This window comes from Malassezia vespertilionis, chromosome 4 (genome assembly GCF_029542925.1).
Source record: "Malassezia vespertilionis chromosome 4, complete sequence".
Classification (NCBI taxonomy): domain Eukaryota; kingdom Fungi; phylum Basidiomycota; class Malasseziomycetes; order Malasseziales; family Malasseziaceae; genus Malassezia; species Malassezia vespertilionis.
Genome location: NC_079250.1, coordinates 57,056 through 82,430, shown reverse-complemented (window position 1 = coordinate 82,430; position 25,375 = coordinate 57,056). Strand labels below are relative to the sequence as shown.

The following is a 25,375-nucleotide window of genomic DNA, read 5'->3' as shown; positions in this document are numbered from 1 at the left end:
TACCTTCTATGTCGCGAGCTTGGCTACGATAAATTTGACGCCAACGAGGGCCGTGGCAAGGTCGCCGGAGGCCATCGTGGCGAGATGGACGTGCAGCGCAAGCGCCGCTTGCTGGTCCCGCGCATCAATCGCCTGTGCAAGCTCAAGCAGCGATGGAACGACCTTGGGATCGACAAGCGCATTGTTCATCAGGTCCAGCAGCAGCTGCGCGCGGCGGTCTGCATCGTCCAAAATCCGCTTGGGTTGTGCGTTGATATTGTGCAGACGCGCAATCTCACGCTGCAGTATCGACGCCACGGGTGCAAGATCAGGCGGAATGTGCGAGCGGTCGCCGCGGGGGTACTGGAAACCAGGCTTTTGCGCCGATTTCGGCGTGGGTGGAGCGCCAAAGCCACCGCCCGCGGGCGTTGCAGCGCGCGGCGTTGGGGGCATAGTGCCTAGCGCGCGCGCATTGCTACGCGGAGTGCCGGGGGGGATGTGCGGCGAGGGCGGCGGCATGTTGCCGGGAGGACGCGGTGGGACAGAGCCAGGGCCGCGGGATTGCGAGCGCATCGGCGGGCCTTGGGGAAGACGCGCTTGCGATGGAGCGCCGCGCATGCCGGCGCTGGGTGTTTGGGCGCGCTGCGCCGCCTCGGCTACGCTAGGGCCGTAGTTGTCAGCGGGCTGCGGCGGTGGGCGCATGCTCGGTGCGGTAGGATGGCCCATGCCAAGGCCGGTGCGTGACGAAGGTGGCGGCATCGAGGGCGCGGGCGCGGGCGCTGGCATGGGCGCTGGCGTTCTGCCACGCATCGGTGGGCCTTGCGGAGGTCCACGTGGAGGTCCAGGCGGCGGTGCTGCGGCCATGGGCGGCGCAGAGGCCATGGGCTGTGCGCCATGCGCCACCGGCTGGTTGGGGAACGGCGAAGTGATCGGCGCGTGTTGGCCAACGGCACTAGGTCCTCGCTTCGGCGGCTCGCGTGCGAGCGGCACGTCGTTCCAGCCGCCTCGGTCGCGTTTGGGAGGGGGGGGCATTGCCTGCGAAGGAGCGCTGCCCATGGGCGGCGCTTGAATGGCGGCCGAGGGTGGGGCCATAGAGGTAGGGCCGTAGGCGCTTGGAGCATTGTACATGTCCTGAGGCGCGTATGCACTTGGAATCGGTGCATAAGGCGACGGCGTTGGGTCCATAGGCATGGGGTTGGGTGCAGTCGGCACTTGGGGGACGTGGGGAAATTGAGGGAATTGAGGGACTTGAGGGACTTGAGGGACTTGAGGGACTTGGGGGACTTGGGGGACTTGAGGTACTTGGGGGACTTGAGGCACTTGAGGCACTTGAGGCACTTGAGGCACTTGGGGCACTTGGGGAAATTGAGGCACTTGGGGAAATTGAGGCACTTGAGGCACAGTCGGCGCTGCGGCCGCGGCGGCCATCGCACCCTGTCCTTCGTACTCACCCTGGCCGTACCCACTCTGGTCGTACCTCTGTGCACTGTATCCATCGTACCCCTGTTCATATACCCCCCCGGTTGCTTGCGATGCTCGCAAAAGTCGATCCTGTGCCCACTCCGCTGCCTCTGCAGCCTGCCCGTCGCGCTTACTCGGCACAAAGTCTGGTGGCGTGAGCGCAACGAAGCGCTGTGCGATAGCCACAAGGCCTTGCTCAGAAAGCACATCGACATATTCGAGAATGCACTCGTACAGCGGCGCAAGTGCAAACATGCGTGGCTGGCCATCTGCTGGCGGCTGCAAATCCACGTCTGTGTACTGCACGGCAGTTTGGAACACAGCGACCTTTTCAATAAACGTCTGCAGCGCCTCGGCGTGCGCAGAGTAGCGCGACTCGTCGTTTGCGCCAGACTCTTGTGCGCGAATCGAGTGCTCCTCCTCCTTCATCTCGTCGATCCACATCGAGGTCACCTTTTCCAGACGGCCAGCGGCAAGGTAGCAAAGTACGGCATTCTTGCGGAACTCACGTGCAGTATCCGAAGGTGCGCCTTGCGAAGCCGACTGCAAGTACTTGTCCTCGAGGCGCTGGCCGAGGCGCTCGGCGAGCGTGTTAAAGTCGCCAGGCTGTGCAAAGGTGCACAAAATGACAAAAATTTCCTGCCATTCCTTCAAGTCGGCATTCGCGACAATATCGTCGAGATCCTCCATCACGATGCTGCGCAGAATGCGCAAATAGGGCAGCTTGTCTGCGTTGCGCTTAAAAAAAGCACGCTGCGTTTTGACAAGCAGGCCGTCACCGGCGCGTGTCGCAAGGACCAATGCGTCTGCAAAGCGATCCTTGGCGATCAGCAAGGAAACGGCGTGCTCAAAGTCGCCGAGAATGAGCGCCTTGGTTACCAAGTGGTCGGGATCCTGCTCGCCGGCAGGGTGGATTGTAAATGGCGCATCGCACGGTGCTGGCTTGAGTGCAGCAGCTTCCATGGGCGACACTTGGCTAAAAGGATCCGCCGCATCTTGGTCGCTGGGAAACAGGCTGTCCTCGGGGGCCTTGGTTACTTGCGCCTCTTGCTCCCTCCCATCGTCTAGCTCGGCAAGACCAAGCGCACCGACGGCTTCGGTCACCTTGTCTGTAATGCCTGCCTTGCTGTAGCCAAGCAGCTCCACAAGCTCGTCCCTGGAACCGGCGTGGAAGAGCGTCTGGAGCGCTTTCCAGTTTGCAACGTCGTCAGCACGCGTCGATGGGTTCTGCGACTGCTCCGCACAAAATTCGACGAGCGTGTTGTTGTCCATCGCATCGTTGAGGCGCTGTGCACGCTCGACAATGTTGGGCTCGGTGATCACTTCGTGGATGTGCACTGTGGCGCCTTTGCCAAGCGTCACAAGTTGGCCGCCAAAGCCAAACGCGGCGCTGGTTGGGCGCCGCAACCACTTGGGGGGCTTAGAAAGCGACATGCCGCCAGCTGGCACCATGGAGGCATCGCCAAGCGTATTGAATACGTCTTCGGCATTGGCACTCGCCATCTGCGCCTGGAGCGCGGCGTTGTCGTCACCCTCGTTGGTGCATTGGAGCGAGTTAATGGCAATGCGCCCGTCAAAGCTAGCCGTAGCCAAGACGTTAGGGTTGCTTAAGCACCACTGCACGTCAAACGCCCAGTTGCTCGACGGCGGCATCTCGCCGACAAGCTCCCCACCATGGGGGTCCCAGCACACCGTGCGATTGTCCTTTCCGCACGAGAGTAGCAGATCCTCGTCCTGCGCACACCATGAAAGGCCCAGGATGCCTTGCTCGTGGCCAGACATCACCTTTTCTGGGGCTCGCGAGTTGCGCAGATCCCAGAGCATAATCACAGGGTTGCCGTCGTCTTCGCTCGCAGTAGCAAGTCGCGTCGCGGCAGAAGGATGCCATGCAACAGCACTCATCCCGCTGCGCGAAGCGCCGTTGCCTACACTATTGCACGTCAATGCAACGACTTCGCGCTTGTGACGGAGATCCCACACGCTTGTGTACCCGTTCGATGATGCAGTGGCAAGAACATGGGATACCTGCGAGTTCCAGCCAAGACTGGTAATCTCTTCAATGCGCTGCGAGCGTGCACCAGGAGTAAACGGCTTGTTGGGACGGTCCATGTCCCAAATGTAGATCTCGCCGTTTACCGCGCCGCTCGCAAGGAGCTTGTCGTGGAGGCGGTTGAACGCAAGCCCACGCACAGGTCCTTTGTGGATCGCATTCTGCGTCACAATCGCATCCTCGGCGCCTTCCAAAAGCTTTTGCGTGTCCCAAATGGCCAGCTCGCCATTCTCCAAGCCAGCGGCGATGAGGCCGCGCGGCTTGGCCTGGTTGACGCAGCCCCACGCAAGGCGGTTGAACCGCGTACTCGCAGTGGTGGACGCAAGCACACTGGGCGCATCCTCTGCACCTTGTTCATGCGCACCGTCCCAGGGAAGACGCCAGATCTCCAGCACACTGTCGCTGCTAAAGCTTTCGTCGAGCGCACCGGCAACGGTGCCCGTAACAATCATCGGGTTTGCATCTTGCAAATTCTGTGGCGACCATGTGAAGGCCGCCGTTCTCGGCACAAACGCCTTCATCGCTTCAAGGACAAGCCAGAGTTCGCCTCGACCTCGTTGTTGCCGTCCAAGCGACGCTGCCCGGCGCGCGCTGGCACAAACACCCACGTTGTGCCACGTGCTTCTGCCACGCGCGCGCCGCCGCACCCACTCTTCTCGCATGTCGCGGCGCGAGGAGTATGTGGACGGCGCAGAGTTTGACGACTCGGACGAGCTGGTCGAGGGACACTCGGAGGACTCGGATGAGTACGAAGCGCTTCCTGTGCTCCCTTCTGCGCCGCTGCGGAGCGCGCTTGCAGAAAAAACGCGGCGCGCTCCGCAAGACGATAGAAAATTGCAGCGCAAAGAGCCCGAGAAGCGCGCCGGGGTGCAGAATGGGTATAGCTGGGAAGCTGCGTACCAGCGCAGCTGGGATCATGTGCATGAGGACGAGAGTGGAAATCTGGAGAATGCGGTGCGCCACATGCTCGATAGCAACAAGCGTAAACGGTACGTCACTGCGCCAATACCAACGACAGGAGCTTGCGCGACTCGACGCCGTTTCAGCGCGGCATCATTCGTCATTTTGTCCTGATTCTTGATTTGAGCGAGGATATGATGGACCGTGACTTTCGTCCCAACCGATTTGAGCTCACGCTGCAGTATGCGCGCAGATTTGTCGCTGAGTACTTTGATCAAAACCCCATCGGCCAACTAGCAATTGTGTGCACGCGCAATGGACTTGGCGAGCGCTTATCGCTCATGGGTGGTGCGTTGCACATACACTGACCTTAGGCAATACCGTGGACCATGGCGCACTTCTCGCAAACAAGCGCAAACTCGAGCCGCACGGCGAGCCGAGCGTACAAAACGCACTGGAAATGGCACGCAGCAGTTTGGCGCATCTTCCAAATACCAATACCCGCGAAATTCTCTACATCTCTGCGTCGCTGACCACAGTGGACCCAGGGAATATATACCATACCATCGACCACCTCGTCGAGGACCATGTACAAGTCTCGGTCATTTCCCTCGCCGCCGAGATGCACATCATGAAAGAGTTGTGCAAGCGCACCGGCGGTGACTACAATGTCGCCATCGACGAAGAACACTACAAGCAGCTCTTTGAGAGCCACGTTGCGCCACGCATCATTACCGAGAGGGAAGCTGTGCAAGAGGACGGCGCGGACCTGCTGGTCATGGGATTTCCGATGCGTCTTCCATTCAACGCGCCGCTCTCTCTCTGTGCATGCCATGGCCGTGTGCTCCACTCGACCAAAAAGAGCGCACAACTGGAAAATAGCGGCGCGGTGATGGGGTATACGTGCCCACGATGCTACTCAAAGGTGTGCCAAGTGCCTACAGATTGTCCTACGTGTGGTATTACCATCATTATGAGTACGCACTTGGCGCGCAGCTACCATCACTTGTTCCCTGTGGGAAACTACACACCGCTTCCTTGGGCAGCTACCGGCCAGGATGCTACGCCGAGCTGTTTTGCGTGTGCCATGCCGTTTCCTGAAAAGCCTTCAGCAGATGTCCTCGCGCAAGAAGTGCCCATGATGGAAGCAGCGGCACTGGCGCCCTCTGCGCGGTACCAATGCGCCCGCTGCCTCCACCACTTTTGCCTCGAGTGCGATGCATTCGTCCAGGATCAGCTGCACACCTGTCCGGGCTGTACGTAGGCGCTTATGCAAACCGCTATATATACTCAACGCACGGCACCCATTGTCCTGCATTTCGGCGTGCAGCCGCGCTCGCGCTGTGCCGCTTCCTGCATCGTGGCGGTGTTTTTGTCATTGAATCGGGCCGTGAAGCGCGACGATTGGCCACACTGGTATGATCGGGGCTCGTATTGGGCATAGCACCTGCTGTGTCACTTTTGCGCATGCTTGGGCCACACTTGCGCTTGTGCACGACACGAATCCACTGTAGAGCACTCTAGGCATACGTCTTTGCGCAAAAGCTCAAAAGCATCTTGGTTCCCTCTTGCACTGACTCTGTCATGCAGGAAGAATTTGCTGCATCCGCCGCGGGCGATCACCAGGCTCGACCCGAGTCGGATATCATCCAGGCGTACTCAGTCAGCGCAAGCGATATGCCTCTGCGGCCTTCGTACGAATCGAGTGAAGATCCCAATCCTCCTTCAGCCTCGTTCCGTGTGGAAGAGCCAGTATCGGTGCAATCCGAGCAGTATGGCTATGTGGACGATCTCGACGAAGGATTCCAGCACCCCGTGTCCACGGCCGACGATCCGCTCACCAAGCCCAGCCCCACCGCACAAGCACGTCGCCGTGTACGCTGGGGAGCACCACAGGAGAGTGAATTTACACGGATACATGTCCGTCCTCACGGTGCAGGGTCTACTATCTCCATTCGGCGGCCCGCCGGGCGTGAATCGTCAGGGACGCACGACGAGGCCACCGAGGTCACAGACATCTCCAGTCCCCAGCGCTCCACTGGCATCAAGCGCAGCAATCATCCAGGTCAGATTAGCTTGGACGGACTTGGGCCGGTGCCGCAGGCGGAAGAAGTGCCCATGCAGAACCTGGCCCCCGGTACGTCTGGATTCACCGGCGCACTCGATCTCGCCGGCGAAGACAACGACCGCTACTTGGCACTCTCACACGAGCTTAATCTGCTACACGACGTCTCCGACGACGAAGCGGACATTTCTGCTCAGATCCGTGACTCGATTCCCCAGGAACTGCACAATGCAAATACAGAGCAGCAGCGTTTGATGGGCCTCATTAGCGGCGAAACAACGCCGGGAAGCCGTTCAGAGAGCTCCTATGATCCTGCAGAAGATCTTGAACAAGTTGATCTCATCGAGGGCGAAGTGGATGGCATGCCCGCCAAGCCGAAGAAATCTGAGCGTAAAAAACGCCCCGACGACCTCGATCCACTCTCGCGGGGATGGAGCCTTCTGCGTAAGAAAATAGGGCTAGACCGCCAAGCATCGGATACCCACGACGATGTCGAAAAGGCAAACGGCGACGAGGGACCGACCAACCAAAAAAGCGTGCCTGTGCGCACATCGACGGGCATTCGGGGCGTGCGCAACCGACCGAAACCATCCAAGCTTGAGCGCGAAGCTGCGCGGCTTGTGCGCACGCACCGACTCATGAGCAAGCAAGCACCTTCCGAGACTGAGGAGCCAGTCGAGGAAATCAAGCACGACCATCTCCCAGACTCTGGCGCTTCCACGCCTGACACATTGGAGACCGCGATGAATATGGACTCACGACCTGTGAACAGTGGCGGTGTGCTTGGCAATTTGCTCAAGCTTTACGAGCAACAGCGTGCCGAGGAGACTGTCGACGGGCAGCGCGAAAAGACTATGGTCGACGACTCGGTGTCCACCAGTTACGCAGGCGTTACCAATCTGGACGGCGGTCTCTCTCTGGTGGGTAACACCATTATTGACTCGTACGGCAACGAGGCCAAGGTGCAGGACTTGGACCCTAGGTTGCTCGAGCAAGTCATTCAGCCGCCCACCGAGCGCCCGCCAATTGCTTCCCCTTCTCAACTGTACAGCAGCGGCCGAGCAACACAACCGCGTGCGCCCATAAACTTGATGCAGATGGGCGATGTCGGTCAAAAGATGATTCATGGGATGGGCAAAGAAGTGGGCATTGATGTGATGGACGAGCGCCCTAAAGCAGCTCGCTCCAGCGCAGGGACGATTGGTGCACTGATGGCCACAACAGGAAATCTCATCGGCGCAGTGAGCCCAGCACATGCGCAGATTGGACCGAATCCAAAGCGCCCAGGCTACACGCTCAATCGGTACCTCCTCCCAGAAATGAATGCAAAAACACTGCGCCGCACGGCCAAAATCGTGCGCGACGCTGCGCCTGTGCCGAAGAGCATACGAGACCATCAGTATCCCATGGTGGATACGCCAGGGCGCGATGAAAGCTACTTTTCACAAAACAATGCCAAGTCGATCGCCAACTCGAGTATGGCAACGTCACATAAGCAATATGGGTCTGGCGCTATAAGCAAGTTTGCGCGTGGTCTCCGGTCTGGAGCGTCGAGTGCAGGCTCCGACAGCGCGCCTGGCAACTCCAATGACTATTTTGGCAATGCTGCAACGGCACAAGCCGCCGCCAAGGCCGAATGGCAAAAGAAACTGAAAAAGCGCAAGAAGCGCAACAAAAAGCAGGAAATTTTTATCACCATGCACGTCGCTGCGATTCTAGCGCGGCAAGAGTTTTTGATGAAGTTTGCACGCGCCATGATGATGTTTGGCGCGCCAACCCATCGTCTGGAGATCCAGATGCAGCAAACAGCGAATGTGCTGGAAGTCAATTGCCGTTGTATCTACTTCCCGAACCTCATGATTTTATCGTTTGGCGACGAGAATACACACACATCGGATACCAAGATCATCAAGCAAGGCAGTGTGCTGGATTTGACCAAACTCACCGACATGCATACGATTTACTGGAACGTGATCCACGACAAGATTGGCGTGGACCGCGCGTCGAAGCAGCTCGATGCGCTGATGCGCCGCAAGCCGTACTTGCGCCGCTGGCACCACACCATTGTAGGCGGATTTGCCTCGGCCTTTATTTGCCTCGGCGAAGTAGGCTTTGGCGGCACGTTCCTGGATGCGTGCGCTGCGTTTGTCCTCGGCGCTTTCCTCATCTTTTGCCAAATGTCGCTTACGTCGGAACTGTACTCAAATGTGTTTGAGATTGTCTTTGCCACGGTCAACTCGTTTATTGCGCTTGCGCTCCACGCAATTCATAGCGGCGACTATTTCTGCTACCGCTCCGTCGTCTCTGGCTCGATTGTACTCATCCTGCCTGGCTTTATCGTCTTGTCGGGTGCACTCGAGCTGCAGTCGAAAAACATTGTTTCGGGGTCCGTGCGGCTTGTGTACGCAGTGATTTATTCCGTTTTGCTGGGTATTGGAATCAAGATTGGCGCAGCGCCATTGTCGGGCATTAAGCCTATGGACGGCCGCGATCCGTTTTCTTGTTCGCGACTGGCGCCTCACTCTCCTTGGTACACCAAAGTGCCGAGCAAGTGGTTTGCCTTCCTTACTGTCCCGTGCTACTCAATCTGTCTTTCCATTCGCAATCAAGGGAAGATTACGCGCAAAGAGTTCCCTGTCATGGTGCTGGTTGCGTGTGCAGGTTGGGTGGTTGCCAACTTCCCACAGTACTCCAACGATTCCGCCGCTTCGCTGAAGCAACAGACCGCGCTGGTCGCTGCTATGGGTTCGTTTGCCGTCGGTGTCCTGTCCAATATCTATGGGCGCATCTTTGACGGGCGCAGCTTTGTCGTTGCCGTTCCAGGCATTCTCTACCAATTGCCGTCTGGGCTATCAGGGAACGGCACGACGCTTGTGTCGGGCGTGCAGCAGTCTTCAGTCTCTGCAAATACCACAACAAACTCAACGGTGCTGCAATGCTTTGCTCCGAATGGATTGCCCATTGATATTCCTTCAATGAACAATACTATGGGCACTTGCACTGCAAAGAACCAGACGACGGCAAACTCTAGCGGCCAAGAGGTTCAGGACGGCCTTGAAATTGGTACACAGCTACTCAACGTTTCTTTGGGTATTACCATCGGCTTATTCTGCTCCACAATCCTCATGCACCTCTTGGGCGGCCGCAAAGTGCGTGGCAGTGGTCTATTTTCGTTCTAAGATAGGCTTCCACAGTGGGATGCAGCTGGCTGTGTTCCTCCACATGGAATCGATGACAAATGGCCCGACGCTTTATGGGTCGTCCGTGTTGCAGTGTTGCAAAATGCACAGCGGGTGCTACACGGCCAAGTAAGTGCTTGGCGTAGGTAGACGCGCTCTCCGACATTGCTACTGAGCTATCATTATGGAACATAGTGGAACTTCTTGTCCTCCTTTTGATAGCGGATGCCACTGCTATGTTAGTTGCATTAAAAAAAAGTGCGTACCAGTAGGGGCAACTCTTGGGACCAGGCTTGTCCTGCACATTTGTTAGTACTTGTATAATAGGCGGTGTACACATACCAAGTTTATGTATACACGCGGGTGGCCAAGTGGACCATCACCTAGAAATTAGCAAATGCAAATGAACAGCACGTACCGCCATCGCATGAAACAACCCGCTTCGTCACCATACGAATCGGCTCATTGTTGATGAGCTCCATGGCAGAAAGACTCGCAGGCTGGAGAGGCATATTCGTCTGCTCAAAGCGGGGACCACGCATAGCCATGCTTTTCGGTCGCTGGCTCGGACTCCACGTCTGCGCATAGTTGGGAGCCTGTTGCACACCGTAATCTTTTACGCTCGGAGGGGTTTTAGGCTCAGCAATGGGCGTCTCCTTCGTCGCGACCAAGTGGTCGCCTTCGATTTGAGGACGGATAAAGTCGCCCTCTGGCTGACCTTTTCTGTCGCGCAAAATAGGTTCTTGAGAAAAAATAGGCTTGCTACTCAAAGCCCTCACGCCGACCATGGATCGGTGCGAAATATGCGCGATGCGCATCGATGCAGCGACACGACCAAACATGGTGCAAGTCGAGCAGGACCAGCCGGCGTCGGCAGACGGAGTTGAGTCACGTGACTGTGTAGACAAAATCCGATTTTGCGCCTTGGCCAGCTTCAAGAAGCATGACGGCCGACCCTGCTCGGGCCAGCGGCACCCTCGGAAGCACATCTGCCCAGCAGTCCAGTAATGTCACACCGCGGACAACAAAGCCGACGCAATGGCAGCAGCGGATGCAGCAGCGCCAACGATTGCAGAATTTGCGCTCGCGCGAGCGCGAGATGACGCGTGAGAAGGAGGACGAAGCGGAGCGCAAACGTCTTGCACGCAAGGAGCGTGAGCATAAGGCAGCGGAAAAGGCGCGCCTGGAAGCGATGGCTGCACGCGTACGTACATGACATGGAATGCTTACAACAGATGAGCCGCAAGAAAGCGCTACGACACGCCCGGAGGATGGGACGCACGAAAAAAATCGCACATTAGCCACTATTCTGTCTTTGTATAGTACACTAGTCACGAAAACATGCTCTTTTCGCCACGCCACACGCCGTCTGCGTGCCTCGCCGCACGTTCGCAAAGCCTCCACATGTCGGATCTTTCGTCCGTTTCCCACTTCCATCATGGCGAGCGGCCCAAGGCGCGACGTGGCATCCAAGGCGCTTGACGGGGACGCTCCTTACATTGTTGAGTCTTATCAGAACGATACAGCGCAATTTAACGGCGGTCCAGCGCCATCTTTTACGTACACGCACAACCCGGGCAGCCAGGACGGCGATTTTGAGCAGCCTCGTTCCTGGGAAGACGCGGCGCGTGCGCAGGCTACGCCTGAGTACGGGCATGTCTATGTAAATATTGATCCAAACAATCCTCAACACAGCATTGGCGGCACGTATGCATCGCCAACACCCCTGCATGCAACGATTACAGGCTACGCTACCTCGCTTGGGTGGCCGCTCAGCACGGAATGCGCGATTCCCTACGTATTCCCTCCTTTTACAAGCGTATTCGTTCTGATTTTTGAAACAAAAAATGACCTCGCGCGGTTCCATGCGTTCCAGGCTGCATTGTGCAGCGTCGCAGCGATCCTCGCCGAACTTGTCCTGCGACATATTTTTGGGCTCGTGTCTTTAGCGTGGATCTTATTGCGTCTCTTTTACCTCGCCTCCTGGTACTGCGGCTACATTGCACATCAATCTGCTGTTTCCTTGGAACGTGCGCCGTTCGTTCCGATTGTGGGCCCGCATGCGGTAAGCTTTGTGGGAGAGGAATGAGCAAAAGATACCAGTTTGCGTAGGCAAGGCTTTGGTACGCTACGTAGATCGCACACACTCCTACAATACCCGCCGAGAGAGCACAGAAACAATGAATATGGCAAACGCTGCAGTGCCCACCGCCAGCGGTTTGCGCCAATGTGCAGAGGGATAAAGCGTATAGTCCACAAACACAATTCCGTTCATCTTCGAGGTGCACTTGGCGCGCTCGAGCAAAACGGCGCGACGCGGCACCGTGTCCAGGTAGGTGGGAAAGGGGCCAATATGCACCAGGTCCATGGAGAAAGGTGTATGTACTTCCACGTGTTGGGCACCTTCGGGCAGCACAATGCGCAGCGATGCATGGTCGATCGCGACATTGCTCGGCGCCATGAGGAACGGCACGCCGATGCGCACGCGGTGCGGCGCGCCTGTGACGCGACGCGCGATGCCATTGCCTTCCAAGTTAAGGTTCCAGCCCACGCTAAACGTGTAGTTCCAGCCGCCCAAAACAGGGTACCGGGGAAAGATCTCCATGCGTCGGGGCTTTTTATGTCCTGCAACTTTGGGCGGCATGCTTGAAGTGGATACATTCCCCATCGCATCCACATAGTACACATCATCGGCGTTAGCAGGCAGCACAATAGGGATGCTGCGGATCTGGTTAACTGCATCAGAGCCGCCTTCCACGAAATTGTTGTACATATGTCGCGCGCGGTTAAAGGTGTCCTCCAATTTTGCGCCGTCATTCTTGAGCGCGATCGTATCCTCCGTGGCAAGGTTGTTGCCCCAGTGGCTCACTTCTACATGGCGAGCAAAGTCAACATAGGAGACGACGGGCTGGAGATACTCGTAATGCACCATCGCCTCTGCAATGGGCATTTTTGCGCTGGGCGCGACATCGATATAGGGACCGTATGTAATGGTCTTGCCGGTGCGCGTAGCGATGCTTTGGGGAGCAAACGCAACAATCGTTGGATAGGGTACACGCACATTAATTAATGCATTGCCTGTGTGGTACGGCGTGCGCAGTGCCGCATCGCCCTTCCAAACGAGGTGCTGCGGTTTACCTTGCGGCGCAGTCGCGGGCAACGGCGTCGATGTGTGCAGCATTGCGCTGGTAATAAAGATTTGCAGCTCATCTGTTCCCAGTGCATATTCGCGAGGGATCATGGCCTCGTAAAACGCGGTGGTGCGGTCTCCCGGCATGAGGCCGCCTGTACGGACTTCCACGGGTTGTGCCTTCTTACCGGGCGGGGCCATCGACGCGCGCAAAAGCGAATGGCTTTTGTGCTCTTGCGCAGAAAGGTAAAAGATGTATGGCACTACATCGCCGTCTTCCACGTCCGTGGCTTCGTTGCGAGGCGTAGCGACAATGTCCATACGGAGCTGCGAAACAGCACCACCAAGCGTGATCTCTTTTTCGACTGACTTTTGCGTCCATGACTCAGCATACACACACTGCGTTGCCAAACAGAGCACAAGCAGTGCCGCGTATGCGGACGTAGCCACGTTAGCAAGATTAATGCGGGCGACGCGCATCGAAAGACTGAGGCAACGCTTCGCACGGCCAGCGCGTGAGGTTTTGAGTGGGTATATTTGCAAATAAGTTTGAGTGATCGGCTTCCTGCTGCCGCCTTCGCGCCTTGGCCATCGTGTGCTTCACTCCATCATGTCTGGGCCAGATAATGCAAAACCGGAAACTGGAAATGCGTCCAGCGCACAGCAGCAAGATACCACTGAGAAGGTGAATGTTCCGTCGCTTGGCGCGCTGGACGAGGACGACGAATTTGAGGAATTTGAGTCGGCAGGTGTGTAGTTCATAACTCGCTCACCCAAGACTGGCCTGAACAGGATACTGTGCTGCGTGGGGTCCAGACCGGGGATGCTGGCGCTGCATCGGTGGCCCTGGATATGAGTGGCTCTGCGCGCTCCGGGGGCGACCATCTGTGGGAAGATAACTGGGACGATGACGATATCGAGGACGAGTTCAGCGTTGCACTACGGTATGTACCGCTATTATTGCTTACCATACAGTGCCGAATTGGAAAAGTCCAATGCTCCGCAACCGATGGAAGCATGAGCACGTTGTTTAGATCGTTGCATCTCGCCGGTGTGCTGTAAATGCCAACGTGTGCATATATATGTATCATGCCTGTAGCGATGTGCTATTACACGCCTATTTGCTATCTGAAATGCCAAGGCTTCCGTGCCGGCCTGTGCGCCGTACCATCGCGTTCAACGGTGGGTGCGCCACAACGCGAGGTGCAGTCACGTGCTCACGGAGACTGGATCGCCCAAGCGCACCTCGCTCTTTGCGCCGCGCTTTATGTCGGCCAATCAAGATATTTCCGAGTACGAGCACGGCAGCGAGCTCCGCACCGAGCAGCGCGAGGCCGAGGGAGAAGATGCAGAACTTGTCGCAATGAAGCAGCGCGTTGCAGAGATGGAAGCGGAAGCTGCATCGTTGCGCGAACTGAACGAAGCCGTGGATGAGAACAACGGCGTGAGCGCCGCAGATGCGTTTCCGTCCGAACAGGAAAAGGTCGAGATTGATGCACGGAGTGTATATGTCGGAAATGTACGTGCTCTATAAAACTTATAACTAGGTCGATTATGGCGCAACCCCCGAAGAAATCCAGCAGCATTTCCAGAGCTGCGGCACGATTCACCGCGTCACCATTTTGTGTGACAAGTTCACCGGGCATCCGAAAGGATTTGCATACGTTGAATTTGCCGACCCTGCGTTTGTGCAGAATGCCAGCGCGCTGAATGAGTCCTTATTCCGTGGTCGTTTGCTGAAGGTTACGCCAAAGCGGACAAATTTGCCGGGTTTGGCACCCCGAGGCAGGGGGCGTGGTCGCGGTCACCGTGGTGGCTATCGCGGTTTCCGTGGGCGTGGTCGTGGCTTCCGCGGACGTGGTCGGGGATGGTGATTGGACCGCTTCATAGCACGATATTCTTATGCAAAAAGTTTTTGTATACATTGCTAAAAGCTGCTTTTGCACTAGGAAAAGGGGGACATGAACATTTGCTGGAAGAGCGGCTGGGCGTGCTCGATCGTCCGTGAAAAGATCTGCTGAAGCCATGCCGATGGCGCAGTCCACACAAGGCTTGTTTCGGTAGTTTGCTTGGTGTCAATAGGCGGTGCGAGTACCGGCGAGCGTCGCTCAGCAAGGTGCAGACAAAATTCCGCAAGAGACGACTGTCGCCACAGTTTACTGTGTGACTCGGTGTCTGGAGCATGCTCCTCGCCCTCCTCGCCTTTTTGCTCAGCATCCCCTTCCTTTGTGCTCGTTTGGATTCGCCTCGGCGATCCGTGCCGCACACCGAGCGCCCACTCCAAACTCTTGGATGCATTGGCGTTATCAAGCCAGCCATGATCATCCGCCAAGCTCCATAGCAGTACAGTCGACTCCTCCAAAGCATAGATCCTTTTCAGCATTTCGACAATACCTGGTGGGCCGACATGTGGACCATTTGTGGGCAAGCCGTAGTCGCGCAAAAGCGTATCCTCCAACTTTAAAGGAACCGCGTCATTATTGCCACCCTGAGACATTGCTTCCACCTTTTGGCGGAGCTGATTGACCTCTTCTCTTATTTCATCGCGCTTATTCGACGCGCTCCGCCTGCTTCGGTACGACTCGCCGATAATAAGCGAAACAGCGACAAAAAAGAGAAAGGCTTCGGACATGAGATTCGCACCATTCGCAATGGCCTAGCGGTTATGTAGAGCTTCATACGTACCTTGGCATCGTTTAGAGGACGGGTCTTGATCGTATCGGAGCCAATTGCGAGATTGTTCTTTAGCCGATTCTCCATTCTGTGCATCCATTGCGCAATAGAAATGCAAAACTGGTGTAAATGACCCGTGCTCATGCTGCGCACCTTTCGAAACGATTCATGCCTTGTTGCCTGATGCTTCAAGCTGACAGCAATAGGCTTAGACAGTGTCTTGATTGCCAAATTGGCAATCTTTACGGATGCCATGCTGGAAGATGTGGGAGAAGCGCCACCTCCACATTCGAGGCACGGCCCCAGCTTCATTTTGTATGCTACGACCTAAAGACGATGCGATCGCACTCAATAAGACCAAAAGTGTAAGTTACAAGTAATGATATATGATCATCCGGACCATTGGATTGATTTCAAATCGATACCATCTTGCACCATCTCCCACAACGGGCTCAGCTCGCGCAAACGGGTGACGACGCTCACAATCTTGTCGCAAACAAAGTCAATCTCCTCTTCGGTCGTGAAGCGGCCAATGCCGAAACGTAAACTAGAGTGCGCATTCGCATCGTCCAAACCAAGCGCACGGAGCACGTACGACGGCTCTAGCGAAGCAGATGTGCACGCAGAGCCAGATGAAAGACAAATATCTTTAAGCGCCATCAGCAGCGACTCGCCCTCAATGTAGCTGAACGTCAAGTTTGTGCAGCCGGGATAGCCCTTGGGATCACCGTTCAGCATCACCATCTCGACACGCGACATAATATTGTCACGGAGACGCTTGGCCAACGCAGAGATATACGCGTGGTCATACTGCAGCGTTAGTTTTTATCCCACAACAAAAAAAAAAAAAACGATCCGTGCTGCTGATACCGAATCATGAACCATGGCATCTCAAGTTCCCTGCAGTAGCCGGCCACGCACAAGGGTGCAGAAACACCTAGCGAGTTTAATCATCCCAGCGATACAATGCGAAGAACAGTACATATTGTACTTTCCCCCATTACATGCGCCGAATGTAGCATGCCAATGTGGCTGTGGCGAAATCATCTTCGACACCCAGCGCATGTCGAACACAGCAAACACGGACCGTTAGTCAATACGTACAGGAAGATCCTCCTTTGCTATGCGAGCGGCCTCACCAAATCCAACGACGAGCGACGTGGCCAAAGTACCGCTGCGCAATCCACGCTCCTGACCGCCGCCGCTGATCAAAGGCTCGAGACGCACACGGGGGCGACGGCGGACATACGCCGCACCAATTCCCTTGGGGCCGTACAGTTTATGACTCGACATACTCATCAAATCAATCCCAGCCTCGTTCACATCAATCGGGATCTTACCAAGTGCCTGTGCAGCGTCCGAGTGGAAGAATGGCTTGGGCGTGCCACGACCGAGCTCTTTGGCGAGTTCCGCGCCATAAGTCTTGAGCAATTGTCCGATTTCCTTTATCGGCTGTATTACACCAATCTCGTTGTTGACAGTCATGATGGACACAACGGCAGTAGTGGGGCGCAAAGCAGCCTTAAGATCGTCAATGTTGACGATGCCGTTGGAACGGACCGGAAGGTACGTGATCTCAAAGCCTTTCTCCTGCAAAAAGCGACACGAGTCCAAGACACATTTGTGCTCCGTTAGTGTGGTAATAATGTGGTTCTTCTTGGGGTAGTAGAAATTTGCCACACCCTTGAGGAGCATGTTATTGCTCTCTGTGGCGCCCGAGGTAAAAATGATTTCCTTCGGATCCGCATTGATTAGCGAGGCAATGTGCTTGCGCGCCACATCTGTGGCAGACTCAGACTCCCACCCATACGCATGCGTGCGCGAGTGAGGGTTTCCATACTGGTCGACATAGAAAGGCATCATCGCGTCCAACACACGAGGGTCGAGGGGAGTCGTGGACTGTGCATCAAGGTAGATCGGCCGGGTCGCTGGACGATCCTTCTCTGCATTTTCCAACACATTGAAAAATACATCCTCATTTGCGAGCGGTTCAAGGGTCTCTGTGCCCCCCACCGTACTCGCCTTGGCCTGCCGCTGGTCCGCAATAGTCGCCATAGGTTGATTTGCTGAGGGAGTTACGTAGGAGCGGCTAAAAGGCACATGACCTATGGTCGCCGCCCTTCCGTACATCACCGCATTCGCACAAATGCCTTTGCGAATACCTGCAACAATCATCGCCGTTAGCAAAGTCGAACGACAAGCTAGGTGGCGGTCGCTTGTCTGCGTTTGTAATCTCGGCCGAAACATAGGCGCCGGCGGCGCGTGGCGCGTGGAGGAAACGAGCTTGTGCGACAGTGAGAAACTAGAGGACCCATACAAGTATGCTAAATGCACACGCTATAGAATGCACCCTGTACATCAAAATGTTTCTGTCTCGTCCAGTGGCTCTGGCTGTGGTGTGAGTATTGTAGTGAGCCGCACCTCTCCTGCTGCGTCCGGCAGCTCGAACCCCTCCTCTGTTTGGTACAGCACCGCTTGAATCTGCTTGAGCAAACCGTGCTCCGCAGCGTCCTGCTCGTCCTTGCCTTCCGTACTCTTCTCCAGCTCCGTCAGCCGATCTTGCACTATCACTTCCACATCGCGCAACTTTCCAAAGTAAAAGTCGCGCTCCCGCTCGAGGCTGTCCACACTTATTTTCATCTCGTCAATTTCAGCAGTCAATTGGTTGATCGTTTCGTTGGAAAGCGCAGCAGCATGACCCCGCATAGGAACGCCGCGCCCTGCAACAGACATGCGCCGCGCGGCACCCGGCGCAACACTCTGACGCGGCGCTGCAGGAGGTCGCTGTGCTACGCTCGCACGCGGACCGACACTTTGGCGCGGCGCGACACTTGCACGTGGACCGACGCTTGGTCGCGGCGCTACACTCGGACGGCTTTGCGCTGCAGAGGAACCGACTCTCCGCACGGATGCTGCGCTCGCAGATGTGCCGGGGTGACCTGCACGCCGTGCTTCAGCATCATACCCATCCCCGGCGTAGTTGATATCCCAGTATTTTTTCAGCCACTGGAGAAACTCGAGATTGTCCTGCATTTTGCATCGAACCAGACGGTCCACAGGAATCGGTTTGTCAATACGATTCCGCTGAAACACGTTCTGCAAAATCTTGTAATTTCCCATGGACTCGTAGTCGTGCCTCGCGGCATAGTTGATGCGCGACATGGGCACATTGCCTAGCGTAAGTGTGGCTCGCATACACGTACCGTAGATGGAGTCGATTACCTGCGCATACGCTGCACCGGTCCCGCATTGTTCCACCTTGGTATAGTTCAAGTCTAGCAAATCGTTAATCCAGCCGATAAGCTCCGTTCGCGAAGCAGACATGATGACAAGGTGCACGCTTCGGCACACCAACACGCCCGCAGGCCTCGCGCCGCGTTTGGTCACGTGCTGACACGTGCTGCTACGGCGGTACGCTATAGAGATAAATGGGCGTCGTGCGTGGTGGTGCGCCGGGCGCGGTGCTCTGTGCGCCCGTTTCTACGCCGCTGTATGCAAGCAAAAGCTTGGAAGGATGCCATGCAAGTGAGTTCACCGTTGCGTTCACGGGGATCTCGTGAGCGATGCAACCTGCGGCCGTAGAAATCAAAGTGAGTGTAGCGAGGAACGTACAAGATGCACTGTTGCGTCTTCGCCGCCGGTTGCAAGCCATTCTCCGTCGTAGGAAAAGTCGAGTGTGCGTGCGGGATATTTCAAAGAAGAAAAATCGTGCTTCGAGACCCACTCCACCGCATCCCACAGCGCGACGGTGCTGTCGGCAGCGCCCGTCGCGACCAGACGCGACGTTGGGTCCCATCGTATACAAAAAATGGCAGAAGGATGCGCAGGGTACTGCAGCACTTGCTTCCACGCAGGATTAATGCCGTGGCCTTGCGTCTGAGCGCTGGCCTCGTCGATCATGTCGGGGAAGCGCAGAAAATGGATCTTGCCGCTGCCCATGGGCAAGAGGAGGAGCGAGCCATCGGGCGACCACACCATTTCATTGATCTGCGGTAAGAAATGTACAAAACATACTTCTTCGCGGTCCACACTGCCGTCTTTTATCGTTTGAACCCGCGCGCCTTGTATGGTGTCGATGAGCGAGACAGTTTCGGTCTTGTCGCCGACTGCAAGGTACTGGCCATTAGGGCTGTATGACAAATTGATATTGCTGCCTGTCGTTTGCACAATGCGTACGGCACCCCGTGCACGCAAGTCCCATAGCCTTACCGTCTTGTCGATGCTCGCAGAAGCAACAATGTTTGGATCCGCGGGGTTCGATGCGACGGCTGAAATTTGGTCGCCGTGGCCGAGTAGCTCAATGGTGTTGCGCACGTCGGTCTGCGTAAGAAATACGGAGCACATACACTGCGTTCAGGGTGCCATACACGGATTACTTTATCGTTGCCGCAACTGATCAATGCGTCGCCTGTTGCATTCCATGCAAGCGCACGCACGCCGATGCGATGCCCGCCGCGTAATTCTTTCGGCGCACGCGCGGATCCAAACGATGGACACTATCATGAGTAGAAAACATACGCACAGATTGTCCGCGCGAGATAAAGGACGCATCGCTGCTAAGCTCCTCCAGCACGCCGAGCGGCTGCTCCGTCTCTGTATGCATATGCCAGTGCGAGGACGCGAGCAAGCGCGTCACATCGGCCGATTTTCTATGCTCACCTCCACAAATGCTAGCTTTATTACGGCTACTTATGCACATCGGCCAATGCACGCAGAATGGTGCGCGTATCGACCTGTATCAAAGGATCTGAATCGGATCCGACTCTGGTATCTGGTTGGGGGTCACGAATGCTTGCAAGTAGGGTGTCTAAACGATGCGCAGCGGCGTACTCGACCCCAATACCGGTCTCTGCACCGCGGCTCTCTGCGCGCGCGACAAAGCCTGCATCGCTCGCTGCGGCACGCTCCTGTAATGCCTGCGCTGCGCGCGCAGATACTTGCATGATATAGTCGCCGGCGACGCGATCCAGTTGGCTTATAGAGTAGAGCGACATGTTCAGCTTGTCCACCACCGTTTCCAAGGACAAAAGCCGGGGATCCACCTCGGTGCCGCACAGCGATGAATCATCTTGGTCCACGTACCGCTGCCCCTGTCCCCTCGCAGTGACAGCATCATTCAATGCGCATGTCGAGGCAAGCACTCCATTCGCATACGCAAGCTGTGCTGTTGTTGGCTCGTCCAGGTCCGCGACCGACCAAGCAAGGTTTTTGACGTCCGAGGCACTTCCATGCATGGCAAGCTCGACCTCGTCTGCAATCGCCTGATCCTCATCACCATCGTCAGTAAAACCCGATGCACTTGCGCGTGCTTTGCGCCGCGACGTGGATTGCTCGCGCAATTGCGACGCGAGCGACTCCAGCGTATCCGATTCACTATTCAGTTTTGCAATTTCTTCCTCGTGCCCTTTCCATGTCTTGAGCTCCATCGCCAGCTGCTCCTTCATCCCTTCAAGCTGCTCAGCCGCGTGCGTATTCGACAGATTCCGTGGATGCGGCTGGAGCGATTCCGTTCGGATTTCACTTGATTGGCTCAGCCAGCTTATCCCAATCAGACCATCGTTCAAATCGTGCAAAACGTGGTCTGTCACTTTGCGCAGTGTAGGCGCCGCTTCAGCAAATTGCTGCTTTTCTTGCTCGGAAAGCGGTCGCTGAACACGCGACGGAGGAGAACAAAACAGCATCGGCCCACTCTCCCGCGCCTTGCGCATCGCCCGCTTGCTTACTTGGGGCATTGCTTCCGCGCCAAGCGCCTGCTGCAGCGAGCGGTGTAACGTCCAGTCAAGTAGATGTTTCATGCGCACCACGGGGGGTACTTGGTCAGTAATATGCCGGTAGAGCACGTCGTCGGGTACATCTACATGCGGATACGCAGGTGTGCCGTCGCGCAGACTCGAGACCCGGCGCATCCCTTTGACATTCATGCTGCTTCGTCGCACACCAGACACTGGTGGCCGCGAAGAGGTGCGCCGCGGTGGCTGGCCAAGGCCAGAGAGTTGTGTGTGCTTTCCTGTAGGCACGGGCACTCTGTCCCCGCGCGGTCGTTTCGAAACGCTTGGCCCCGCTTCGAGATACGCTGTACTAGCTTCGCGTGAATACATTAAATCCTCGGCATGCCGAGACGTTGGAGGCGGAGAACGAGTGGAAAGTGGGCGCTTAGATCGGGCAGGACCTTGGTCCACGCCGGAAAAAAAAAGCGCATCTGCATCAGCGGAAGGACTCGGTGGCTGCTCTGCAAGAACCTCACTAAATCTTCGTTCTGGAGCGGGCTGGTTTACATGCGCTCGTGCCGCAGCACGCAGCTCCTTGGCATTCTTGCGCATCGGTGCATGCGACGAGAAAAGCAAAAGCATCGCGACGCGACTCCACCGTGTTTGTATCACGTGATCACATTACGACGCGCACGGATGCTCAAACGAGCACGGCAACGTCGCTGCGCACTGCCGCAGGGAGCGCTGCAAAGCAGTCAAGGACAGGTTCCATGCCGGAAAATGTCCCTATTTGCTAATGTCAGACGTGCGCAGTACTTACAGTCAGTGGAATGAGCATTGCCTGGTGGGAACCATCCATGAGACATACATGGCATGCAGCATCTTTGTGCATAGCCGCAGGCTCGTCCATGCCAAGAGGCAGGGGACATGGTAGCTTTGTGTCTCCAGCACCATGCGTGTAAGCTGCACTCTTTCCTCCGGGAGGCTCGTTGAACGCTGCGCGCTGGCCTGCATCGAGCTGTGCTTCTACGTTGCGCAGCGCACGCCAGGAATTGTCCATTGTATCGAGGATTTCCGACGGCTGAAACGCGCCTTTGTACCGCATTTTTGGGCAGGAGTGAATGTAGAAGCCTTTGGTAAGTCTAGAGGAGCGTACCCAAATAATACCATCGCAGGCACGGCAAATCCAACGCGCGGCGCATGCGCCGCGCCAATGCAATTTCATTCATCACGCTAAGTCGCCCAAGCTCCCAGTCGCTGTACTCGGGATCGTAGTAAAAGTAGACACTGCTTACGCAAAAAGGCAGAATATCCACTACACCGACCGCAATCAGATGACCGCAGAACCTGTACTCTTGGTGGTACGCGCCAAAAGCGCCGCTTGCGTCGGTATCCTAAAAGTGAGTGCTGCACATGACGTACGAAAAAGGGCGCATCCACAAGAAACTTCTCCCAACCTTTGCGCGAGCTGATATCCTCTTCTGACTCATGGTGAATGTGCGCTTGGTATTTGCGAAAAAGAGCATACTTTTCGTCTGTCGCATGCGCGCGTACGAGAGATATTTGGATACGCTCAGCGCAGGGAACATCGTACGGTGCGTGCATATAATCGGGAAGAGTACTTCCCTCATCCTCTAGCACAAGCGCCAAGTGCTTCTCCAAATCCCAAGCATACTTCCCCCACTTTCCTTTCCATTTGTTTGGTATTTTGCGCTCGGATAACGTCCAGTATAAATGCTGCACTGCGCGTCGCTGCGCGCGCGAAGGGCGGTACGCATCGATGGAAAGTCTTTATAAGTACATCACGCACACATACCGAATTGTGTGCTGCGGACAGCATGTGCGCATATTATCTGGTTTGTATAGGTACGATCCGGAACGGCGCCACCCAGCATCGACCAACGCTTGGTACACACTTGTGGAAAGACGCATTGCCTGAATAAGTATGTGCGGCTCGTACCCAAAATCCAAACGAGCAGCTTGTGTCTGTAGATGACGACGCATGTGTTTTAGAGTCGCAGTAGCCACACGGCGCGCTGCCGTACCCAACCGGCGCCGCCATGCTCCATGCAGGCATCGCGGCAATAGGTAAAACGTGTGGAGGAAAGCGAAGCTTGTCTGTCGCTGTCGCGCACGGCCCCGCCTTTTGATGGCAAACACTGGCCGCTGGGCAGGGATACGCCGTGCAAAGCAGCGGAAAAAAGTTGCACCTACCACATCCAAACTATACGCACAGATCCTGGCAAACGAAGCGCTCGAGACCAAGATCCAGAATGAGACATCGCCTTATCCGCCGACATACACGGAGCATGTATCTCGACGGAATGTATGCACGAGTGCCATGTATGGCCACGAAATACCGAAACTACGTACCATATGCCTGACCATTGCTGCAAAGCACTTTTCCTCGCACATTCTTCCTTCCCCCGTCGATGGAGCTCACGAGCGACGAAAAAGCAGCGCGCCGCAAAAGCGGCGCCGCGGCGACGAGGACTATTTGCCGGATGCGGAAGAAGTGCACTTGCCTCTGAAAAAAACAGACGCACTGCAGTGGACGCGAGAGGAGGCTCTGTGGTGGAACGAGACCAACAACCAGCTCTTGAAACAGCTCCCCCCTCAGCTCGCAGATGCTTTATTGGACCAGTTGTGTCTGCACGCGCCGTGGTCACTGACCAAGGATGTGTTATCTGCTTTTTTCTTGCCGTACGCAATGCCGCACAGCACGAAAAGTTACGGGTCACTGCCAGCGGGATCGCGTATCCGCCCGCGGCTTTTTTTCCCGGCATCTTTGCCTCTGTTTTCGCAGGACCCAAAGACGGCGTCGCTGCTGTTATCCGTGCTCGCAGGCGCGCTTGCATTATCACCAAGTGCTGTGCGGCTCGCGCAAAGCATCTATGCACTGGATCTACATGGCCTTACTCGGCTTCAGAGCGCATCTCTGACTCGCCTGCTGCGCGCGCCGCCGAATGCCGGAGTCGGTGCGTGGAATTTGCGGCGCGTCACGCTGCCGGGATGCGCCGCTGTGGGCGACGCAGTTGTGGACACCATTATTGCAGTGTGTGGCTCGAGTTTGGAGGAGCTTGACATGACGATGACTTCTGTATCGGCCCGCATTGTACGCGACGTCGGCATGCATTGCCCTCGATTGGCTGTGCTCAGGGTTGCATGGTGCGAGGATTTTAACGAGGACACCTTTTCGGCCGCGGTAAGCGCCGCTGTGGATGCTTGTATGTGTGCCTCTCCCCCACGGATCCCATTTTCAGCGTTGCACACACTCGACGTGGCGCATACCGCGGTCGGCGATATCGCTATTGGAGGAATACTGCGGCATATTGGGCCGCAACTGCAAACCTTGCATGTCGGGCACACGCTAGTCGGCGCGAATGGTACGTTAGCAGTACTTTGTATGGGACTAGGACCACACACGAGTCCGCTCATGGAGCTTGGATTAGCAGGACTGTGTGTACATCCAGTCGCATTGGAAGCGCTGCTTTCGCGGCTGCTTGTGCCAAAGGATGGCTACATGCCATCGGCCTTGACAAAGCTAGACTTGGCAGATATGGTCGAGTACGCGCGACGGCACCAATCTTCCTTGCAAGGCCGTACTGGAATTTCAGGGAACACGCTGTACGCGATAAGTCGTATGGTAGCCGATGCTGCCAATGCGCGGGGGAAGCCTTTGGAGCGAGTCAAGATGCGAGGCGATAAACGCGCTGCCTTTTCCGCTAGTCACTGGCGCCTGCCCACCATGCATGGCGTGCCATACACGCTGGGCGATGCTATGTATATGCTGACGGGAAGTGTCACTTCGCTCGATGTGGGTGGTCTAGCGTTACCGGCGCAGGATTTGGAGCGTTCGTGTACAGAGACGATGATATTTCCATCCTACGCATGCTTAGAAGAACTTTCCCTCGTATCTACAGCGCTACGCGACGAAGCGCTTCAAACGCTCGTGCCCTGGACCGGCAAGTTACAGAAACTCTTTTTGGACGAAACGCAAATCACTTGTACGTATACTTTCTGCTGACATTCGCTTCTTCGCTCGATGCCGTGGTCGAGTCAAATCCTGGTTTATCGCTCATTAGTCTCTCGCAATGTCGCGGCATCCCAGTGCGTGCACGACGTGGCTACTTTGACGACTGGGCCGTGCGCACGCGAGGAACCTAGACAAAATCCGTACATTCGTCCTTTTTATTCATCGCACTGCATATTGCTCCGCACGACGCTTGG

The 25,375-nt window shown here is 56.2% G+C and overlaps 14 protein-coding genes across 14 annotated transcripts; 5 read left to right on the top strand and 9 right to left on the bottom strand.

Moving 5' to 3' along the window:
• Positions 1 to 6: 6 nt before the first annotated feature.
• SEC31 (protein transport protein S31) lies at positions 7 to 4,011 on the bottom strand (the record flags this gene model as incomplete). The annotated part of the gene is made up of 1 exon (XM_056206833.1): positions 7 to 4,011. One exon carries the CDS (start codon positions 4,009 to 4,011, stop codon positions 7 to 9), a length of 4,005 nt encoding a protein of 1,334 aa, XP_056062808.1.
• A 139-nt stretch (positions 4,012 to 4,150) lies between these two features.
• MVES1_002000 (uncharacterized protein) lies at positions 4,151 to 9,634 on the top strand (the record flags this gene model as incomplete). Its single annotated transcript, XM_056206832.1, has 5 exons — positions 4,151 to 4,479; positions 4,509 to 4,738; positions 4,765 to 5,563; positions 5,622 to 5,646; positions 5,915 to 9,634. 5 exons carry the CDS (start codon positions 4,151 to 4,153, stop codon positions 9,632 to 9,634), a joined length of 5,103 nt encoding a protein of 1,700 aa, XP_056062807.1.
• Positions 9,635 to 9,981: 347 nt separating this feature from the next.
• Positions 9,982 to 10,422, bottom strand: MVES1_001999 (uncharacterized protein; the record flags this gene model as incomplete). The annotated part of the gene is made up of 2 exons (XM_056206831.1): positions 9,982 to 10,017; positions 10,084 to 10,422. 2 exons carry the CDS (start codon positions 10,420 to 10,422, stop codon positions 9,982 to 9,984), a joined length of 375 nt encoding a protein of 124 aa, XP_056062806.1.
• A 155-nt stretch (positions 10,423 to 10,577) lies between these two features.
• Positions 10,578 to 10,957, top strand: MVES1_001998 (uncharacterized protein; the record flags this gene model as incomplete). Its single annotated transcript, XM_056206830.1, has 2 exons — positions 10,578 to 10,838; positions 10,886 to 10,957. 2 exons carry the CDS (start codon positions 10,578 to 10,580, stop codon positions 10,955 to 10,957), a joined length of 333 nt encoding a protein of 110 aa, XP_056062805.1.
• Positions 10,958 to 11,072: 115 nt separating this feature from the next.
• Positions 11,073 to 11,723, top strand: MVES1_001997 (uncharacterized protein; the record flags this gene model as incomplete). The annotated part of the gene is made up of 1 exon (XM_056206829.1): positions 11,073 to 11,723. One exon carries the CDS (start codon positions 11,073 to 11,075, stop codon positions 11,721 to 11,723), a length of 651 nt encoding a protein of 216 aa, XP_056062804.1.
• Positions 11,724 to 11,783: 60 nt separating this feature from the next.
• Positions 11,784 to 13,244, bottom strand: OST1 (dolichyl-diphosphooligosaccharide--protein glycosyltransferase subunit 1; the record flags this gene model as incomplete). The annotated part of the gene is made up of 1 exon (XM_056206828.1): positions 11,784 to 13,244. The coding sequence occupies one exon, from the start codon at positions 13,242 to 13,244 to the stop codon at positions 11,784 to 11,786; it is 1,461 nt and encodes a 486-aa protein (XP_056062803.1).
• Positions 13,245 to 13,374: 130 nt separating this feature from the next.
• On the top strand, positions 13,375 to 14,298 carry MVES1_001995 (uncharacterized protein; the record flags this gene model as incomplete). The annotated part of the gene is made up of 3 exons (XM_056206827.1): positions 13,375 to 13,513; positions 13,543 to 13,708; positions 13,974 to 14,298. The coding sequence occupies 3 exons, from the start codon at positions 13,375 to 13,377 to the stop codon at positions 14,296 to 14,298; spliced, it is 630 nt and encodes a 209-aa protein (XP_056062802.1).
• Positions 14,299 to 14,709: 411 nt separating this feature from the next.
• Positions 14,710 to 15,692, bottom strand: MVES1_001994 (uncharacterized protein; the record flags this gene model as incomplete). Its single annotated transcript, XM_056206826.1, has 2 exons — positions 14,710 to 15,420; positions 15,450 to 15,692. The coding sequence occupies 2 exons, from the start codon at positions 15,690 to 15,692 to the stop codon at positions 14,710 to 14,712; spliced, it is 954 nt and encodes a 317-aa protein (XP_056062801.1).
• A 135-nt stretch (positions 15,693 to 15,827) lies between these two features.
• On the bottom strand, positions 15,828 to 17,612 carry NFS1 (cysteine desulfurase; the record flags this gene model as incomplete). The annotated part of the gene is made up of 2 exons (XM_056206825.1): positions 15,828 to 16,247; positions 16,542 to 17,612. 2 exons carry the CDS (start codon positions 17,610 to 17,612, stop codon positions 15,828 to 15,830), a joined length of 1,491 nt encoding a protein of 496 aa, XP_056062800.1.
• Positions 17,613 to 17,795: 183 nt separating this feature from the next.
• Positions 17,796 to 18,761, bottom strand: BIM1 (microtubule integrity protein mal3; the record flags this gene model as incomplete). Its single annotated transcript, XM_056206824.1, has 1 exon — positions 17,796 to 18,761. One exon carries the CDS (start codon positions 18,759 to 18,761, stop codon positions 17,796 to 17,798), a length of 966 nt encoding a protein of 321 aa, XP_056062799.1.
• A 79-nt stretch (positions 18,762 to 18,840) lies between these two features.
• Positions 18,841 to 20,040, bottom strand: MVES1_001991 (uncharacterized protein; the record flags this gene model as incomplete). Its single annotated transcript, XM_056206823.1, has 4 exons — positions 18,841 to 18,990; positions 19,050 to 19,424; positions 19,452 to 19,757; positions 19,960 to 20,040. The coding sequence occupies 4 exons, from the start codon at positions 20,038 to 20,040 to the stop codon at positions 18,841 to 18,843; spliced, it is 912 nt and encodes a 303-aa protein (XP_056062798.1).
• An 82-nt stretch (positions 20,041 to 20,122) lies between these two features.
• Positions 20,123 to 21,358, bottom strand: MVES1_001990 (uncharacterized protein; the record flags this gene model as incomplete). Its single annotated transcript, XM_056206822.1, has 1 exon — positions 20,123 to 21,358. The coding sequence occupies one exon, from the start codon at positions 21,356 to 21,358 to the stop codon at positions 20,123 to 20,125; it is 1,236 nt and encodes a 411-aa protein (XP_056062797.1).
• A 586-nt stretch (positions 21,359 to 21,944) lies between these two features.
• ATE1 (arginyltransferase) lies at positions 21,945 to 23,222 on the bottom strand (the record flags this gene model as incomplete). The annotated part of the gene is made up of 5 exons (XM_056206821.1): positions 21,945 to 22,237; positions 22,302 to 22,539; positions 22,568 to 22,934; positions 22,962 to 22,972; positions 23,106 to 23,222. 5 exons carry the CDS (start codon positions 23,220 to 23,222, stop codon positions 21,945 to 21,947), a joined length of 1,026 nt encoding a protein of 341 aa, XP_056062796.1.
• Positions 23,223 to 23,294: 72 nt separating this feature from the next.
• MVES1_001988 (uncharacterized protein) lies at positions 23,295 to 25,312 on the top strand (the record flags this gene model as incomplete). The annotated part of the gene is made up of 5 exons (XM_056206820.1): positions 23,295 to 24,260; positions 24,321 to 24,372; positions 24,409 to 24,531; positions 24,619 to 25,152; positions 25,257 to 25,312. 5 exons carry the CDS (start codon positions 23,295 to 23,297, stop codon positions 25,310 to 25,312), a joined length of 1,731 nt encoding a protein of 576 aa, XP_056062795.1.
• Between the last annotated feature and the right edge of the window lie 63 nt (positions 25,313 to 25,375).